This window comes from Egretta garzetta, unplaced genomic scaffold (genome assembly GCF_000687185.1).
Source record: "Egretta garzetta isolate BGI_Z169 unplaced genomic scaffold, ASM68718v1 scaffold81, whole genome shotgun sequence".
Lineage (NCBI taxonomy): Eukaryota > Metazoa > Chordata > Aves > Pelecaniformes > Ardeidae > Egretta > Egretta garzetta.
In genome coordinates, this window is record NW_009258671.1 from 5,614,719 (window position 1) to 5,634,712 (window position 19,994).

Sequence of the window (19,994 nt, forward strand, 5' to 3'; positions counted from 1 at the left end):
GGGCGGGGCCCCGGCGGGGCGCCGGAGGCCGGGCCACTGCTCTCCCGCGTCCTGCTCGCCACCCTGCCCGGCTTTCGTCCTCGGCAGCGGCCGGGCACGCGTGGCGAGGCCTGGGTAACAGCCCTTTCCCGCCTAGCGCACGCTAATCGCGCCAGGCAGCGTTCGCCTGGAGGGATTTTCCACAAAACGAGGCAGGCGCTATTTAATAATGGATCCGCGTTAGCTGCTGGGGAGAAAACGTGCTCTTCCCCTCCTCAAAGACAAGGGCTAGATCCGCTCCAGGCTAAGAAGGGGGCTCCGACCACTGTCCCCAGCTGCAGGTCTGCATCCCGACGCCCACAGGTCGCAGCTGAGCGCTGGGAGGAGTGCGGGGTTAACGCACATCCCGACTTGCACCAGTCTCGTACCCGACATCCAGCTCGCTGACTTGGAAGCTGCTAGCCACCCCACCCACGCTCCGCATCGGTGCTTGCATACCACAGGAAGCTTTGCAAGGGAGGGTACTACTACTGCAAGTCCCCGTACCTTGTCTTTTCCTGGATCGCCCTCTTGGGCTGCAGATTTTTGGAGCCAACTTGACCCAGAATTCTTCCTTCAGGGAACGGGCACAGCAAGTCAAATTGGCCAAAACAGCAGGAAGAGTCTCTGAAGTCTGTAAGACTCAAGAGGCAACTCTTTTCATGTATGCCAACATTTCAGCAAATTTTAAAAAGCATGCTTTTTCCCAATAGAAGCCAACTTCAGAACTAGAATTTATGTAGATAATCCAAAGCCAAGCTTACTGAATCAGTGTTTGTTAAGTCTTCATACCATTTTTTTTCAACAAATCTTTCATTCACAAAGCCCAGGAGCACACTGTTTGCTTGATTTAAGGAGGAGAAAATGGGCGCCCTGCCAACTGCTAGGTTCTGCACTGTCATATGCAAAGTCCTGCTTCCACTTTCAGAGAGACCTTCTTTGAAGGTGAGTCATTCGGTCCTCTGGAGAGGTGCCCAAAACGGGAGCTAGCTTGTGATACTTGAAAGTAGCCTCTGCTGCACTGACGCGTGTCCACAGCAACGGTACATCACTGGGGCAGCAGACTCGGGGCAAAAAGCGATGCCGAATTCGAGTAGCCCGTCAGAGGGGAGATCAGTTCCCTTCCCTTGCCCTTCAGCAACCCTTCTCACAACAGAAAAATCTAGAATGAACTAAGCCCTGGGCCCAAACACAGTGTTCATCAAGTCAGAAACAAGCATTGGGGCAATATATCTATTCACCAACTTCAGAAAAAAAAAGTAAGACCGTTTCCCCAGGGTGGCTCTTGCTCAAGTCAGATGGGCACTGTAACTTGTTGTAGCTGCACATGTGCTTTTCTAGCAAGAACGTGTCTGAAAGAGCCCCTTTGTGCACTGCTGCAGCTGCCCAGCGGCTGGTTTGCCACCTCCTGTGGCTTTGGAGGCCCCTGCTGGAAGATGGAGATGTACGTGCATGGCGTAGTCCAGGGCAATAAAGCAGCTACTTTTCGGCTGGCAAAGCTGCAGTGGGAAATGAATAGTTCAGAATCGTGCAGAGGGCTTGAGAAAACACTTTTAATTTACTCTGATTTTATTACCTCATGGTTCTCGCATGGGGCAGAGCCCCAGCTGGCTCAATAGTAACATCACACTACATAGGGCTTAGTAGCAAAACAGACAGATAGTGATCAAAGCACTGAAGACACAGAAGCCATAAACTGTTGGCTAGTTCAAAAGAAAACATTATCCCGGCAACGCTTCCTTTCCTGCTCTCAAAGAAAGCCTTTCTTCAGCTAAAAATCAGAACAAAACATAGAGAAAAGGAGTAAGTATGTGCAAAAATAGGAAAGAGAGAGATACGGTTTAAAAAAGTGAAGGGAATTTATTTTTTTCCCAGTTTCAAATTGTTTGGAGTTTAAAAATTAGGTTAAATACATGTTGAAACAAAGTATATGTCAACTAGTTGACTTCCTGGTTTTTTCTTCTTTTTTTTCTTTTTTTTTTAATTAAAAAAAAAAGGAAGTAAAAGACCTGTATTTAGATTACCTGGTATGCTAGAATTTGCTTCTGAGTTAAAAGAAGCTCTTTCAGTATCATAGGTATGGAAATAATGTGTTTATATAAACAGTTTCATTTAAGTCAAGTGACTCTCTGCAGACCACACTCCGGAGAGCAAACCCTACTGACCAACCTCACGGAGCATCAGGTAGGACTCCAGAAGGAGCCCGTTCATCTGCCACCTCCTAATCCTGGCTCAACACGCATGCTCGGCATGCTCAAACGCAGCCAGCACCGCTCTCATTTGACTCCCTTTCCTTTGGCTGTGTGGCGTAGCAGGTTATTTGCACACACAGGCAGAAGTAGGGAGCACTTTGCCCAGACTTCTGCAATAGAAATTACTCGTTTATGGCTAAGCACACCGCAGCCCAAATAACAAAATCTTGAGTTTTTCCCATGCATGATGTTATTCACTGTGAGAATACTTAAATGTGGAGAAAAAGAAGAAAAGGCCAGCCTAAACTGTTCAACTTCCATTTTTCAAAAGGCCCCTTCTAGGTCCTTATGGTCAGTTTTATTGTCAGAATTAAAATGACTACACAAACAACATGCTAGCAACAACCAGGACAAATTTAATAAAGACTGTGACATATAACCAGAAAAATCCTCTGTGCCATCGAGGGTAAATTTACTGACCATCACCCACTTTATTGCTAGCAGTGAATTACCACTGTTATTTCCTCTGCCTCACAAAAGCAACCTAGTTAATACAGGTCTCCTTGCAAAATCAAGGGAGCTCAGGGTGTATATTCTGTTCTCCAGCAACATTTCTAGACCCTTTGAAAAAACTGCCCTGACTAGTAAAAGAGGAAGAACTTCCCAAGAACCTGCAGGACTTCCAGCATTTGTTTAAATGCAAAGATTTTCATTTTTAGAAAGCCACAGTCAAATATTTGTATATTTAGAAGAGTTTGATTTCCTAAAGGGCTAAACTGCACCCGGTAGTGTTGCCTGGGGGGAGCCCTAGAGCTGAGAACCTCTAGCTGGTCGTAGCTGAGAAAACGCCTCGTTCAAGCGAAGCTGCTTGTTCCCCTGGAGTCAGTAAGAAGTATTCATACTGAAAGACCCGAGGGTCAGTTACCTAAATTTCTTTCTGAGACAGGTAAGAGTGGCATCCATTCCTACTGGCTGTCGGGCTAATGCGACACAAATGCTACCATATACAATTAAGGAGTCAAAAAATCAAGTTTTCCAAAGGAAAGAGGAAGAAGGTAGTAAAAAAAAAAGGGAGTGGGGGGGTATGGTTGTAAAAGGCTTGCAGGAAAAAGGAATACAAGGAGACATCACTAGTGAAACTGCTCAGTACTTGGGGACAAAATGCTTTGGACAACTCTGCCAAGAGGAATTTTCAGAGTGGTAAGGTCCTCTCCCCAACCCCAAGTGACAGGTCTGCATCTGGAGTTACCAACACTAAGCCCAAACCTTGAGAGCACGTTTCCTCCTCTCACAGCCCAGCCAGCTCAGCGCCAGCACGGCCTCTCGCTGACATCCACGCCGTGTCAGCACGTTACACTTGTGACTCTGTACAGCAGGAAGCCTTTGCACATGTGCGCTCCAGGCAAGACCCGAGCGATGGTGAAACTGCAGTGGGAAGAAAATGGATTAATCGGGCCTCGCTGGCATGGTGCCACGTGCTGCCCATGGAAAGCTGTTGCAAGGTAAACAAGGCACAACCTGCACAAAGTGTTCATTGCCATAAACTGAAAGAACACTTTCAGGGTCTTCTCAACAAAAAATCTCTCTGCAAAAAGCCTAGGGGTCAAAGTGACACCCAGATAATTAAGCTTGTAATCCTCAGGGCAATCACCAACTCCAGAACAGGCCCCTCATTGAACAGCCCGGTCAACGCACATCATTTAGATATTCTGGTCTTTCCCCTGCAAACTCCAGAGGTCAGGTAACCATAAATTAAACTGGCTTTCATTTCAGTAAACAAACACATGCACAATTCAATAAAGCGTATTTCAAGCTCTGGGATTTGTAGAATAAAATTGGAAGAACAGACACACTAAAGACTCAAAGAAATCCCAAATAAACTACTTGTAATTAAAAAATCTCATGATTTTCAAGCCAAATCTCGTGATTTGTTTGTGGCCTGACTCAGGGTTTTCAGTGCTTGGGGTTGGCAACTCTGACTAAGCAGGGATATGAAATAAGAGCGAGAGTGACTGCCCGCCAGGCTTCTGTTTTCCTGGGACAGAAGACAAAGCAGCTCTGACAATTCCAGCTGGCAATACCATCCAGGCGCTCCTCCAAGGCCAAACATGCTGGGTAAAATCCTCATCAGACACAAAAAAAAAAATCCTATCAGAAGCTGTTACTGTGGTTGCTTAATAGCTGTTTTCCAAAGTTCAATATAGCATATACTTTCTTTTTCTTGAAAAGGGGGAGAGGGGGCAGTTGGACCACATTACGGACTAATCCCTTGCCAGATGTCATTAGCGATGAAGTCCCTTAGAAATTACATCAGTATGAAACAAATCAGAAAACAGTGAGTTTCCATTTCCTCCTCATGTCTGGCTAGACAGAGACTTCGAGATCAGCTTTCATCTACGGCCTGGAATCAACCCTCCTCTGCGTCTTGCTCAGTGTGGCAGGGGTGTTAAGCAAGTAATTGCAACCATTAAAACGAAAAATAAGCTTACTCGCTCCTGCTGCCCGTCAGATACCGACTCCTTCATTAGGCTTCCCCAGAGCTGCTTCAGCACACTGCAGGAGTCTCTCCCTGCTCCCAACGGAGGTCGGTGGCTCCAGCTGGGGCATGCGTCTCCAGCCAGGTCCTTTGCATCCTCCTGGGTGATGCAGAACCCTGAGCCTTCTTCCCCTCTCTGCTGATAACCCCAAGCGTCCCCTCGCATCTGGTATCCAGCAAGACAAGTCTGGTTGGAGTAGAATCCGATTTCCACCTTCCTGCAACGCTCAACCCTCCCCACCTGCTCACAGGGTGACAGAGGAGGAGCAGAAGCACAGAAGAGGTTGAGTAGAGGGGCCTTGCCAGTTCCTACTGCTTCTGCTTTCCCTAGTAAGGCAAGAGCATTGCCCACCCTGATACCTGAAAGATACACATCTTTAGTTCTTTGTGTCTGGACTGAGTAAACCAAATAATATCACAAACTGAGGGGTTTTTTTGTAGAAACTCAGTTTCTGAAACACTTTTCTGAATCATAAATCTTGGACTAAAGCACTTTATGTAACGCCACCTATTCACGCTGCCGTAACTAACCATAACTAACCATTCCATTATAATGAGTCCATTATCCCCTGCTTTATTGTATTTTCTCTTAAAACAGAGATCAAAGATTTGGATCTAGAGGCATCATGCCGATTTCATTTTTATTACTGGCTCCCTAGGTCTATCATAAATATTCATTGGCCATCCTTAATACAATGCATTGAATTCTGCTCACTGCTATCTCTGGTGCGACTGCAAAGTACAAACAGGGTTGTTGCTCAAACATATTAAATAAAGCAACAGCAAATTTGTGACAGTCAACAACAACAACAACAACAACAAAAAAACAAACAAGAGAAAACAAAAGAACCCTTTTCCCCTTCCAAGGAAATTCAGAACCAAAGGAGACATTTTCTCTCGCCCCCTCGACGACTGCAGACATTTGACTGCTGTGGGAATTCAGCTGTGCAGAAGCAGCAAGCAGCAGCTGATCTGCTCCCACAGACAGGAGACATTTTTGAAAAGTCCACAGTTGCCACACAGTGGTCTCTGTGATACTGCAGCACTCCTCCGTGCTCACCAGTAAAAACTGCAAACGTTACCCGGCAGTGATACAGAAACTGCTCAGAAATGTGGACTTTCTGTATAGCAACTGATACTTAAAAGGGAGCGGGGGAGGTGCATGGGGAGAAACATCCTCTGGGCTCACAGTCAGGAAAAAGGTTTATGAGGTTTTATTCTCCTAACTCCCAAGAAAAACTGCAACTGTCCCAAACTTCAGGATGCCTGCAATTTGTTTCTCTCCTCGTGCTCATCAGTCACCTGCTCCCTTTGCACTCCCCTTCTCACCTGAGCGTAGCTCCTCCCAGCACCAGACAGGCAGGGCACGAAACCCCCTGTTGCACCTATGTGAATTGCTCCTGCTCTGCAAATAAGCACAGACACAGGCCTCTTGGGTTCTCAACTGGATACTTTAAACAAGCACCAATCACTAAAATTAGGGTGGCCACGGGAATTATGTTTTCCCTCATGTTAAATAACTCTGCGTGCATTAACGCATATCAGACACTTTATATTCTAAGTAAAAACATCTACACCATTAAAACAATATGGTAGGACACAGAACACACATTCAAATATTTATCTTGTAATTATGACTCCGCCATGGAGGTAATATGTTGCTCATTAAAAAAAAAAAAAAAAAGAGATGGAATAGGAAAAAATAATCTAAAATAAATATTTATATTTACGCATATGAATATATCCTCACACAAAACTCACACAAAACTGGAGACATGAACCATATGATAAAACTGCTGACTCATTTTACACATTAACCTACAAGGTACCTCTGGTCATTCACCTAGCCCCTTGCCAATCTAGTATCTGCTAGAACCTTCTACTAAATTCCTAAAAGTCTTGGTTGCTTTATTCACAATTTAAAATATACAAATAAAACCAGACAGAAAGAGAACCTTGATCCTGATGCTTTCATGATGTAGAATTTGATTCAAATAGCTATAGTGAGCATGGAATTTAACTTCTAGATGAACTGAAGTCTTCAGTGAAATCCATCCCACCAACAAAAATAAAATCCGATTGTTGTTGTTCACCTAAAGGATCCTGATCAGTTCCATGAATTTTGTACCTTTGAGCTCTGAAGGTTTCACTTGTTAAACAGCTCTCTTCCCTGGCGCTCTTTTTCATTTGTTTTTAACTATAAATAATAGAGAAGGATGCCAAAGAGTTTGCGGGCAGTTACGATCTTCCTGCTGGTTTGCTGTTCTTAAGATCAGATCCATAGAAAGGAATTGATATGAAAAAAGAAGGGGGAAACAAGGAGCATCCTTATGTCACATACACTGTAAAGGGGAAATTCCAGAGCAGAAGTTGGCCATTTGATGTTGAGAGCAAGGAACAAGCTACTCCAGTTTGTTATTGTTTGGCTGATGCAGTCTAAATCAGTACCTACAGAAAAAATATTTTACAGTATCAGAAGCTCCTTTAGAGGAAAGATGATATATGTAAGAAAGGGAGATGATACACGTTCCAAAACAACTTATCAATCAGGATCTGGGGCTTAATATTGCTGAAACAAAATTGGATAACAACATACCATATTCTAAAAATTTGATAAATATGAGCTGCTGAGAGGCTACAATCTTTCAGAAGAAACGTGTTTACAACCATGTGTTTTTTCAGCCTTGGCATCCTGCCACTAGATTTGTTTGTGACTTGGAGAACAAACAATCAAACAAAAAATAACCAAGGTTTTGAAACAAAGAAGAGTAAGTACCAGTGAGTAGCAAACACCATTGCTCACTTAAGTATCACCTGAGCTAAAAGTACCTTTTAAGTCTCTGGAGGGAATATATTTGGATCACAGTGACAGTTAACAATTATACATATAAAAGAAAGGGAAAAATCATGAATGCAGCCAGCCCTGCACAAAGTAGTTAGGCATGTGCTTCACTTCCACCGCAGCAGATTAAAATGCTCTTGCCTTTCACTAGATCAGGATGTCATACTTCATAAGAGGTCAGAAGTGCTGTCTCCTACCTGTCCTTGATACATGACTTTCAGTTTAATGTTCTTGTCCAGGTCAACAAGAGCAACGCGCTTGGGCTGAAACTATCCTTGACACAGACCAGGTGAGGAGCACCTCACAACTGGCCTAGATAAAGTGGCTTCAACCAGGCTTCTGAACACAAGCAGATGACAGATGGATGAAATCTCTGAGGCCTGCTACCTACAGAAAAATGTCTCCCCTAAAAGAGAACTCATGCTTTTCATACACCAAGTACTTAGAATCATAGAATCATAGAATGTTTTCCCTTTGGGGAAGGGACCCCTAGAGGTCATCTAGTCCAACCCCCCTGCAGTGAGCAGGGACACCGCTAACCAGATCAGGTTGCTCAGAGCCCCGTCCCACCTGGCCTTGAATGTTTCCAGGGATGGGGCCTCCACCACCTCTCTGGGGTTCTTGCACTAGCAACAAAATAAATTTCTATAAACGTACATGATTGGAAACCCAGCAGAATATCTGGGGGCTGTCCCCTCCAGAGCACAGCAGTATTCTCCCTTAGTCCAGAACAGTGCAGATTACAGGAGGGATAAGGGGTACCGCAGAGACGAGGGATGCTACTTCAGAATAGTCTAGTTGATACCGCGTGTCAAAGCACCAAAAACGTACAGCAATTAACAACGCGCCCTGGTGGCTGATGGCCTGAGGCACGAAGCACAATGGCTAACAACACCTAGCTAGTACAAACAACAGTATCACGTGCCTTGTGGTATCTCTTTGCTAAATTATTCCAGCTTGAAGCCTAGAGGGGGAGAAAAGTGAAACTGTGTTGGTTTGTTTCTCTGTAGGTTTTATTTCTTTGGCTTGTAAAATGTCAGCGTACGGGTATAATGAGAAATGACCACACTTTAAGGGTCTGATCACATTTAGTGTTCAGTCTTGCATATCTGAAAGCTCTGATGCTCCTGCCGCTGCAATTACTGGCTCACAGCAATAGCAAAGCTTGAATCCTCCACTGCAATGAATCAGTGTGGGCTTCAGATCTGCAACAGACCACCACCTTCACATAAACCATCGCACAGATGGAGGGGTTTGTCCCAGTTGTGTTTGAACTTTCTGCCGTACTTCATCACTTAACTGTCATGACAAAGCTGCAGCAGCCACTCCCTCACCATACCAGAAGTACATGCTGGTCACAGCAACCAGGGTGGCACTGCTGGAGGTAACCAAACATTCTTCCTCTCCACACCTCCAGTACCCCCCAAACTGTAGCTATTTTCCTAAGGAGAGAGTTTTTAATGCAGGATACCGCAAAAACGTCCTTTACCAGCTGAAACATACAAGTGATTTTTTCAAAAATTCAATGTAACCAGCATTGAACTTAAGCCTTCTCCTACAGGATTTCTAACCCCCTATTACCTTACAGCCACACTGAGCGTAGTGAGAATGCCCTATTGACAACAGGAAAAAACAGGCTAGTGCATAGGCATTTTTGTAAATCAGTACAAATAAAACAGACAACAGAAATGGTGAAAAATTAAATGTAATTCTGCAGAATGCCTGCAGCGCCACTAATCCGAAATGTGAGTAGTAACACAAATAAAGGAATTTTGGATGCTGTTCTTCCTCCCATTTAAAATAAGCATCCTTTTAAGGTGTAGTACATTCAGCAAGCCCCACATATTCAGAATTGTTCTCTTTTTCTCCCTTTTATTTTTACCTACATGTGCTATTTGTCTGAATGCTGCCTAATTTGCAGATGCAAATAAGTAAAATCATCTTGAAAAGATGAGGTTATAGAACAGAATGCATTTTTAAGTTGAGAATGTCTTTGATTCAAAGAGCTGCAACACCGGGACACTGTAGTGGCTCCCAGCAGCTTCTCCTGGCTTCTAAGACACATTGAGACCAATTTTCCCAGCAGAAAAAGACCTGCAGCTCCCAGTGGTTTCAGCTTGACTGGTAGATCAATACAGTCAGAAACTGGGACTATTGCTTTTGACAAACTCACTGGAGTTCTGTCAACAGCTCCACATGAAAAAAATCAGGTCTTCTGGCACAAAATGACCAAGAGGTGATAGTGGCCGTATCAGGGACTACATCTTAGAAGAATAAAATACATTTGTATTTACACGGAAGCTGTACTGGTTTTTTCACATGTGTATTTGGTGCTGTTGCTGAAAACAAAGAGGAGAGGATAGCTTACATTTCAGATCTAAAGTGGAATGCAGAAATGTTAACACTGCAAAGCAAAAGGCTACAAAGCTACTTCTATGATTTTAAATTGGGAAGCTAGTGCAAGCGTGTAAGAGCAAGACAACATTTTTCATGAGTTTTTCCAAAAAAGGCAAAAAGCACAACTACTTATTTCTGACAATTAAGCAGCTTACACAGTCTTTGTTGTACTGACACTTAAAAATGGAGTTTTCAATTATTCATACTGTAGTTCTACACCTAAAGCAGGAAAAAAGTTTAAAGTCTGTGTTCTGCAGCACAAGTAACCCTTTCAGGAGGGTTCAGTCTATTTATAATAGTGTTTCCCTTAGGAACTACCAGTTGGCAGGGTATACAGGCTTGGATTCTGCCATATTCTGTAATGCACTGTCATCCATTAGCACTCTGATCAGCCAATAATGTTAACATTAAACTTGTCGTATACACACGTTATCAGAGATAGTATTTTTTTTTCCACCAGAGATGCTGATCTCATTTAAGAACAGTTGGGAAATCAGAAGGTTGTCCATGCCCAAGGCATTGACGTGCCAGCAACTGGAGTGGGTTAAGAAGTTGCCATATAAGCACGCTTTGGTCAAGAGTTCAACAACTTCTTCCAGTTCACCAAGGTAGGGATTTATTTAAACTTCTGAACCCTCTTTGAAGCTGCTGGGAGGACTCACCCCGCCTGACCCACCAGCTCTGTTGTAGGGACAGTCGCGTTCAGAAGGGCAGCAAGATAATGCTGAGATTTCAAACTGCTCCAGTCATTTTCAAAGTGGACGTGCATCAGTGCTGTACCTGTGTCAGGTGCTTCTGGGAACATTACTCAGATTCAAACTGAGACGTGTAAGTAGGTCTAGAGGCAGCATTCACACAGAAATTAAACCGAAATCAAGCACTATGGACAAAAAAGATTTGCCTAAAACATTCAAAAACTCTACACCAATATCCTTCTGGTTTTGTAAAATGGGTATAAAAATGGCCAGCAATGAAAAACCAGACATAGATGGGGCAGATCTAGTCCAAACACAGTCCTTTCTGTCTCTCCTGTTTCTCTTCTTAAACAGTCGGTCTAAAGTAGGCTTTTATCTATAGCACAGTAACTGTCTGAAGAGAGGCTATGTCGACTTCCTCCACACACTGCTTTACCCAAGTGTTTTAACACTGTTCTGGAAGAGCCTTCTGTAAGAGAGGGGCTGTAGATCAGGTTTCATTCCAGTTAGTTACCTAATCAATACAAATAGGACTAGGACTTAATGCAGAACTCCCAGTAGATTATAATAATCACCCACAATTACTTATGAAAGCCAATCAATGACCAAGAGGTTTTATGTGTCATTTATATACCTTAAATCAAACTTCTGAAGTTAAACAATTCCTAACACGATTAGATGTTGCAGCACTAAGCAAAACAACACACAAGCAAGCTCTTCCTCAAAGGCTGACTGCAAGGGCAACCAAGGATGGAGCCAAGAGAGGACAAGCAGCCCTGAAACACAACCAGTAAGGCGAGGTGCAACAACAGAGTTGAGACAGTGGATACAGGAATGGGCATAAAAACAGTGAAATAAGCACCTATAGGTGTGTTTTCCTCCTGTTCCTTCAATGAAACAAGCTACCTTCCAGCGGTCAAATGAAAGATAAAGCCGGTAGAAGGCAAGGCCCCCAGACCTGGATCTCAGCTGTGGCAGGTAAAAGGAAAAGAAAGAGAGAGGAAGAAATTTTATTTCATGATTTCTTCCATGTTGCTCACCATGGGCAAGTCTGCAGAAACTGGAGGTTTACCATTTCTGTCAAATTATTTAGCACACAAAATACATTATGATGGGTGATTAGCAAACTCAGGCTTTCTGTCAAAATGTCATGTGTCCCTCTGTAGCTTTGTTCTGGTATTACCATTATCTATTTACTACTATAATTTTTTTTTTAGTATCTACATAACATAGTTGAATAGCTTTGCAGGCAGTGAGATCACAGTTAAAAAAAAGTTGGAAACACGCACAAGAGGCTATTCATAGAATCATAGAATCATAGAATGTTTTGGGTTGGAGGGGACCACTAGAGGTCATCGAGTCCAACCCCCCTGCAGTCAGCAGGGACACCGCCAACTAGATCAGGTTGCTCAGAGCCCCATCCAACCTGGCCTTGAATGTTTCCAGGGATGGGGCCTCCACTACCTCTCTGGGCAACCTGTTCCAGTGGTTTACCACCCTCATTGTAAAGAATTTTTTCCTTATATCTAGCCTAAACCTACCCCGATTTAGTTTAAAACCATTACCCCTTGTCCTAACGCAGCTGGCCCTACTAAAAAGGTTTTCCCCCTCTTTCCTATAGGCCCCCTTTAGGTACTGAAAGGCCGCAATCAGGTCTCCCCGCAGCCTTCTTTTCTCTAGACTGAACAAGCCCCTTTGCAGGCAGTGAGATCACAGTTAAAAAAAAGTTGGAAACACGCACAAGAGGCTATTAATTGTGCTATTTTTACTGTTCTGAAGTCCATACCATGAACAATGACTCATAAGAGCAGCAAGCCGGAGAGGCGCTTGCAAACCATACAAGCTTGTTTACTCATTTATTTGTTTGCACTGATTCATTACATTCCTTGGTGTACAGTCTATGGGACTCAAGAGGAAGCACCAGGGAGAAACCCTGTTGCCTGAGGAGCTCTTCCACCCACCATGCCCTGCCGAGACGGCGGTGGTCACGCGAGCGGTCTGGCCATAGACCTCTGATGTCCACTCCTGAGACCCAGAGGCCAGGGGAAGAGCCCCTCCATACCAATGGAGCTCACTCCCTCTGGTGGCTTCACTCAGTCTCGCTTTAGCAGCATCCGCTACAGGGTACAAAGAGCAATTAAAAGAGGCGAATTTTTTGTTTGCTTGTTCTAAGTCAAACAATAAAGCGCTGCTTTTTTTTTCCCCCCCCTGTAGTCCTGAGACGACGTTAACTTTTGGTGAGTCTATGCAATTATTTTGGAGAGGTTTGGCAAAGTTCATCATAGCATGTATTTACAAAAGCAAATTAGTTTTTCCATGCGATGCAGTGGCATTGCGGACCCAGAAAGCTATTAGAATAAGTATGAATAATAATTAAGAATACTAATATCTGCTTCACCGGTGAAACTCTTGCTATGACATTAAAAAAAATTTGTCTGCCCAGGCCTAGCCACATGTTATTTCGAGCAGGAGGTGAAGAGGAGGTTGGTTTGCTTTGCGAGCACCGGTTGTTTTTGCATAGAGCAGGGCTGATGTTTTCCTATTGCTGCCTTTGTCTTCATTTCACTGTTCTGCCTTGAGATTTTTTTTTTTTTATCCTGTCTTGCTTAGAAGCCTGGGCAGTATGTTCCCAGGTCCATATGTTGAAATCAAAACAAACAATAGATAGTCAAAACAAAGACACTGTGAGTATATCCCATTTCTAATACACGGATCATCTACCATAAAAGAGAAGAGAGTGTGTTGGTACTTTACCACATCATGTGACAGGACCCAAACATTCAACTTCAAAAGTAAAATCTCAAACACACAGAAATAGGCAGGGGCATCTTAACCACCATGGACTTTATTTTCCTTAAGGTTAGATTGGGATTAAGATTGACTCTCGTAGCTAGTATAGCTAAATGGTGGGTAATTTTGCCAGGTACAGTAACATGAATAAGCGCTGTTACTTAGACATCTGAAAATATTTGGGTGTAAAAGCCTAAAACACTGAAACAGTGCGACACTGGGTTGTAATCAGTATTTTTTCTCAAGGTAAAGTGAAACCCATGAACATACTTGACTAAACATGTCAGCTGCGAACAAATGAAAATGATGGCACTGCAAGATTAGAGAATAGCTCTATGATTCATGTTTAAGAGTGACTAATACTGAAAGAATTGGGGGAATACTCAGGAATACGGATAAGAGGAAACCACACAAAAGGCATAGGGATCAGGCTCAAAACCAAGGGACAGCCGACATGTAAATCTGAATCTAGCTACGGATACCCAAAGGCACAAGTGAGAAAGAAGAGGTATTTGAAAAAACTTGGTTTTGCAAGAGAAAACTGGGCAATAAGGGGACAGAGAGAAGTGCAAGAAATAATTAGACGCTTACAGAGTACAGACTATGTCACTTCTCCCCAAAACTGGCAGCTCTGCTTAAACATTACATATTCCCATCACACATTTACGAGCATTAAAAAGTGTACGGCATACAGAACTCTGGCACTACAGGCAGCAGGGAAAGACTGTACACTTGCACTTAAAAATTCCTATATTTACAATTGATCTTATGATAGATAAAGTCAGATGTGACATAAGAAGCCTAGTCCCTAGAAATACAGGATATCCAATATATAATGATCATATATGGTAACACTCGCTACTGCTAATTCATTTCATCTTCCTTGCCTTGACTCTTGTCAAGTCCCTGGTACAAAACAGTGTAAGGAAGATAGTTTCTTTTGTTGCAGTCTTACTTTCTGCCTTACCACGTTGTTCCTAAGACACCATGTTACCTTTAAAACGTGTACAAAATTGAAATCATGTCAGATTCTGTTACTGTCCTAGAGCCAACATTTTAATACCATGCTATTAGTTCTATATTTAATACTAAAATGGTAGCAGTACCTCTTCCGCAAAGTTAGTTTTCTTGTCCAGCATTTCTCGTAATGTCTGAAGAATTTTAATGCAGAGCTTTTCTTCTTTCTCCATTAGCTTCTTAGTGTGATTAATCAACCTTAAAGTAAAATATTAAACCTTAAAGAGCATTGCACATTGTTGCTAAGCCATACTACAATTTCTTTATGCAAAAATTGCCTGTCACTATATTTTTCCTCAAGGAAAGGAAATAAAAGTAGACAAGAGAAATCATAATTAAAAAGGAAATGGGACTTTCAAGGTGTTGTGAGTTTTTTGTGTCAATTTGCATATCTTACTGCCCATGCAGAAGGCAGAATTCTACATCCCCTTTTTAGGAGTGCTTCCAGATTAAGATCCAAACTTGCTATTTCATCCTTTCTTTATTTAAAGGTAACCATGCATTTATTTTAACCTTTATTTGAAGCTAACCAATGTTCACCGTGCACCTTGAAAACTTTAAAAGCTACAACCTTTACACCTTTCAACCTTGATGATGGTTATATTTATTATATAATTAGCAAATGGCATCCAGCCAAAAGGATCCCCAAAAACCTTAAATGGAAGCGTTCAGAAATGCAGCTATCTGGATGAAACGTAACCAGTGTTTACATTCGCACAACGACTTCACAAGACTCTTTCAAGTCAGAAAACCAGGTGGCATTTCTGACTCCAGCTAAGACTTGGGATGGGAGTTTGGGTTTTGGTCAGCTTAAGCCAATACAAGAAGCAGCCTTCCTATCTCTGTGCAGAGCAAGACCCTCCACTGGCTTGCCTCATTGCTGGAGAAATGTTTGTGAAAACAGAAGGGAGGAGGAAATCTGAAGGCCTTGGAGGTTTGGGTTTTTTTTTTGTATCAGTACCAGTGGTGGGTTATAGTGGATAGAATGTTGTTCATCAAATTACAGCCGAGGATCAGCATACAGCAGAGGCACTGTGGCCACCGATTTATGCTGAAAGATGACACCATTAATGGTCCTAAATCACAAACAGTCACCAAAAACAGGATTGGGAGGGATGACACTGCATCATCTAGACCAGTGCTCCATAACCTAACAAAACTGTTTATATTTAGATCACTGCTAAGTTAGGGCACTAATGCCATCCCAGGCTCAGTAGAGACACCATGCAGGACTCCCCCACTGGCATCTTCACCAATTTCAAACAATGCAGCTCTCAGGCCTGCAGCACTAAGAATATTTTTAAAGAGCTACACATTTATATTGGGATTCCTGCATAGCTCTGCAAAGCATTCCTTTGCCATAGAAGTTAATTAAATAAAACAGAAAACTGTTTATTGCATTACATGGGCCAGGTCCAGCAGCCCTCGACTTGATTTGATGCTGACTTTGAAAGGAGTTTGGACAGAGGGGATGGGATGGGACAAGCTCAAAATTTAACTTAATTTTTCCAAACATATGAAGTATATTGTTATAACACTACCTCTGCAGAATATGCAAAAAGCCAAGGAATCAGGAGAGCTGCCAAATGCGTTCATTTCCCCCAAGTTACCTCTGTTTAAATTACAGTTTCTCAAGGGCAGCGAGAGCATCTCACTTGAGGACTAATAAAAAAATTGCAAGACTCTATTCCAATGCACAGACTGCAAATAAAACATCTAATAATTCAACATCAGGTAAGGATGCCAGCGAAATGTATTTTTAAAAGAGCTATTGGCAGTTTAAAATAAAAATAAAAAGATTTATTTGCTTTACTAAAAAAAAAATCCAGCCCTGAGCACCCCACCCTACCTCACTATGAATTCTTGAAAATTCTACCATGGAAAGTCTAAGTTTCTGCTGTAGATTTAGAGAAGCCTAATAGCAAAAGTAGCCCATTAAGAAAACAGAAGTAGGTTCAACCTGCTAGTAGTTTTAACAAGCTACTAACACTCCATTTCTAGGCAGGTAAGGCAAGCAACCTCACTCTGTACTCCTCTCCAGACTCCTAAATTGCTGAGAAACATAAAACACGCCATGGAAGACCTCAGTTTAAGCTTTCAATATGAGCTCAGACACCTACACGCTTAAGTCACTGTTGAAAATCAGAGGTAAGTGCTATTGAAAATTTTAACTCCCGGCCATGTTTTCCGAAGAAGCAAATAGGCCTCTCCTTACACCACTTACTTGGACATGAAAGCACCACATCTTATTCTGGCATCGCTCCCCTCAGGAAAAAGAAGTTCTGGACTGTGCAGCACATCAACCAGCACCGAGAATTCAGCTTGCATCATGGGAGTGAACTGCTGCTCCAAGGAGGACACCACATCCTAGGGAAAAAGAAGAAAAATGTCATTCGTAACTATGTCTGGCCAAGAAAACTGGAAGGACGTTGTGGTGGAGTTGCACAATACTGTGCGATGGGCTATTTGACAGTCAGTAGCAAGAGCCCATGGTAACACAGGCAGCAGTAAAGCAACCTCATGCCTTTCTTCATGTCACTTCTTAAGCGGAGGAGGGTGCCCATTACCATCTACCTTGCTGTTCTCTCTCAAATTTCTCCTCTGCAGTAATGCCCACAAAACACTCGGCAACAGCCAAGACGATGGTGTGCTGGAAAAACACTGCTTGTCGTACATGGTGTTAGTGTATGACCCAAGGTGTTGCCTCCTGGATATTTAGAGCTCCTCCATTTGTCTGGGTCCTGCTGTTTTCTTAGTTCATAAACTCCCAATGTCATTTAACCACTACACGCGTAAGGTGATCTCCACCTTACAGGTATTCTCCAGTGACACAATCATCTGACATAATGGCTCCTAAAACCCCCAGTACCTCCCCTGCAGCCAAAAGAGGGCGTGTGACCGTGAAAAGGCAGAAAGGAGATCCTGCTCTGCGAACCACTTTGGGGAAAAGAACATACTTCGTACCCCTCTCTCTTGACTTTTGTAGGAGCCAAATCCAGATCACAGATCAAAAGGCCCTGCGTGTTGGCTTTACTTCGAACAGACACCAGAGAAGAGCTGAGCCCCCTTGCTCCCCCCACCTCGACGTGCAAAGGCCACTGTAATCCGGCACTAAAAATGCAATGAGCCTGGTGTCTTCCACATCTGGCACATGTTAGGTAAATGCACTACCACGACTACTGCCCAAGCTATATGCTATTTTTGTACCTGTAGTTTTTCTATTATGTTCCTGTAATCCCAGGCAGGCCCACCAAGAGCTTCTTTAAAACGAGGTCCGCTGCGGGCTGACATTCTCCACCCCATAGCTGCCCTCTGCACCATGTTAGAATGACTCTTCATGAACAAGGTGTTGACCTGGCTGTCCAAATCCACGGGAATTGCAATCCCACGGTTTTTTGCTTTAATGGGAAGAAAAAAAAAAAAAGAAATTTACAGCAGCAAAAACTTGAAAATCTTATGAAGATAATGGCATGCTAAATCTTCATACTCTTGAAGTTAAGAGGCAAGGGGATCTCACATCAACAGGTTTTAAAAATAAGGATCAAAAACCTATGCTGGTAGAAATCAGCCGTAATCTAGTTCAAGAAAGCAAGCTGCACTTCTTTAAATGAGAGGAGGATCATTTCCAGCATATATTTTCATAGCTACAGATGTTTATTTTTTAAAACAGAATAATTTTTTTACTAACTTAAAAACAGATGCAGAAATATTAATAAGAGTAACAAAAAGAGTATGCATTATTTCAACAGCTAGTTTTACTCTAGTCAGAAGTAAATGAAAAAATTCTTCTTTCGAGTGGACATATGCACATCTAGCCAATTTATCCCAAGTGCAATTTGTTGCTTTTCTGCGTATTTCTCTTGTGAAGACCTTGAGAAACCAAGTGCATACAAATGAAATTTGAAAAACACTGTCTCCTCTCCTCTCTCCCTTCAGCTCCTACACAGCCAGGGCTGTTAAACCATGGGGTTCCTGGATGCCACTGCAACATGACCAATAGTTAATAAACATGCGATAGTTTAACTGACAGTTAAACAAATGTAACCAATAATTTTAAAAATGCAATTTTTTTTTTTAGACTTGAGGGGCAGGAGGAGACAAAAGAGAGAATATCCGAGAAATAAAACCTGAGGCAAGACTTGCATAAATTCTTACAGGGCATCCACTATTAAACCTCCATTGCATCCTGAACTGTCATTTGAAAAGGAAGTTTGAAAGACAATGTTAGAAGGTATCTGCCCTCTCCTCCACAAAAGCCTTTGTGTGAGCTGCATCTCTCCATTCCACTGGAGATCAGTGACATTCTTCTACGGCTCAGCATGAGTCATCTGAAATTCAACAGATAAACAAGGGATCGATGCAGTGATATCTGTTTGAAAGATTAAGTCACATTCCAGGGATTAGGCTTTGTATTCTACGCCATTTCACTTAACTTCCACGGCACAGTTTATGTTTAGTGAAAACTTAGAAGTAAAATGAAGAAGCAGTTCTGGTTCGTTTGTAATAATGACTAATAATAACTAATTTTTCAGCTTTCCTTACTGGCACAAGGTGAACTTTTTAAGAAGCGTTAGCCCGTATTAAAACAGATCTGCACAACGTTCCTCCGAGGCGTTTCCCCACCATTCTGCACTAACATGCACGCTTTCCACAGAAGCGGTAGGCATCCAAAATACCTCCAAAAAAATCCAAAAACCCCTCCCTCCCAGTTCTTAAAACATAAACAACTTCAAGTCCTGAACTTGTGAAGTCAACAGATGCCCTTCTTTCCTAAGCAGCCTATGCATCAAACCCCACGGGAGCACGTGCGAGCAGGGCGCCCGGTGTACTGCTCCAATGAATGAAGGCTCATGTGCTGCCAAGCGCAGTGAGTCACAGATCCCAGGCAGAAGCTTTCTCTTCCCCCAAATACTATACCGTAACGGCAGCATTTGTTATAAACCTAAATTTGGCTGTGACACCTCAACCCCCAATCTCACAGGCTATGGGAAGAGGGCTCTGTCACGTGTGCCCTCATCTCTTTAATAGCTCCCATGGGCGCAGGGCACTCTCCTCTCTTCCCACTGCAAGGGTGTATCCTGCTGCAGGACCAGGGCCTCCACCTGCGGATTAGGCTGTTTATCTGGGATGGGAGAACAAGCTCTGATTCTATTTCTGGTAGGCACTTTCTTTTCAACAGTTTGCCATAGGGAATTAAAAAAAAAAATAATTTCTTAGGTCAAGATGGGAAGACACATTTCTCCACAACCGTATGTGAATCCTCAGCAGCTGATGCCCAGCAGTTTCCACACTGGCGATTGACTTTTCCTTTCCACTCTCTATTTGTTTTGAAGGCAAGGTTCCTGATTATCATGAGGAAAATACCATGTATGGCTGGCCATTATTTCTAATGACTGTTTTTCCATATTATTTGACGGGGTTATTTTTCACAACACATTTGCCCCGTTGCTGCTTACTTTAATACAGAAGTCCATTAAAGTTCTGCCACTGTGGGTAGGGTGCTGCAG

General features: G+C 42.9%; 1 protein-coding gene across 1 annotated transcript in view; it reads right to left on the minus strand.

Annotated features, from left to right (window-relative positions):
- ITPR2 (inositol 1,4,5-trisphosphate receptor type 2) overlaps nt 1–19,994 on the minus strand; it is a 240,872-nt gene that overhangs the window by 113,267 nt on the left and 107,611 nt on the right. Inside the window, exons 36-38 of the mRNA XM_035888507.1 lie at nt 17,695–17,885; nt 16,712–16,854; nt 14,577–14,685 (exon numbers count right to left, since the gene is read on the minus strand). Coding sequence (XP_035744400.1) covers nt 14,577–14,685; nt 16,712–16,854; nt 17,695–17,885 — 443 coding nt within the window. The remainder of the gene's footprint in view (nt 1–14,576; nt 14,686–16,711; nt 16,855–17,694; nt 17,886–19,994) is intronic.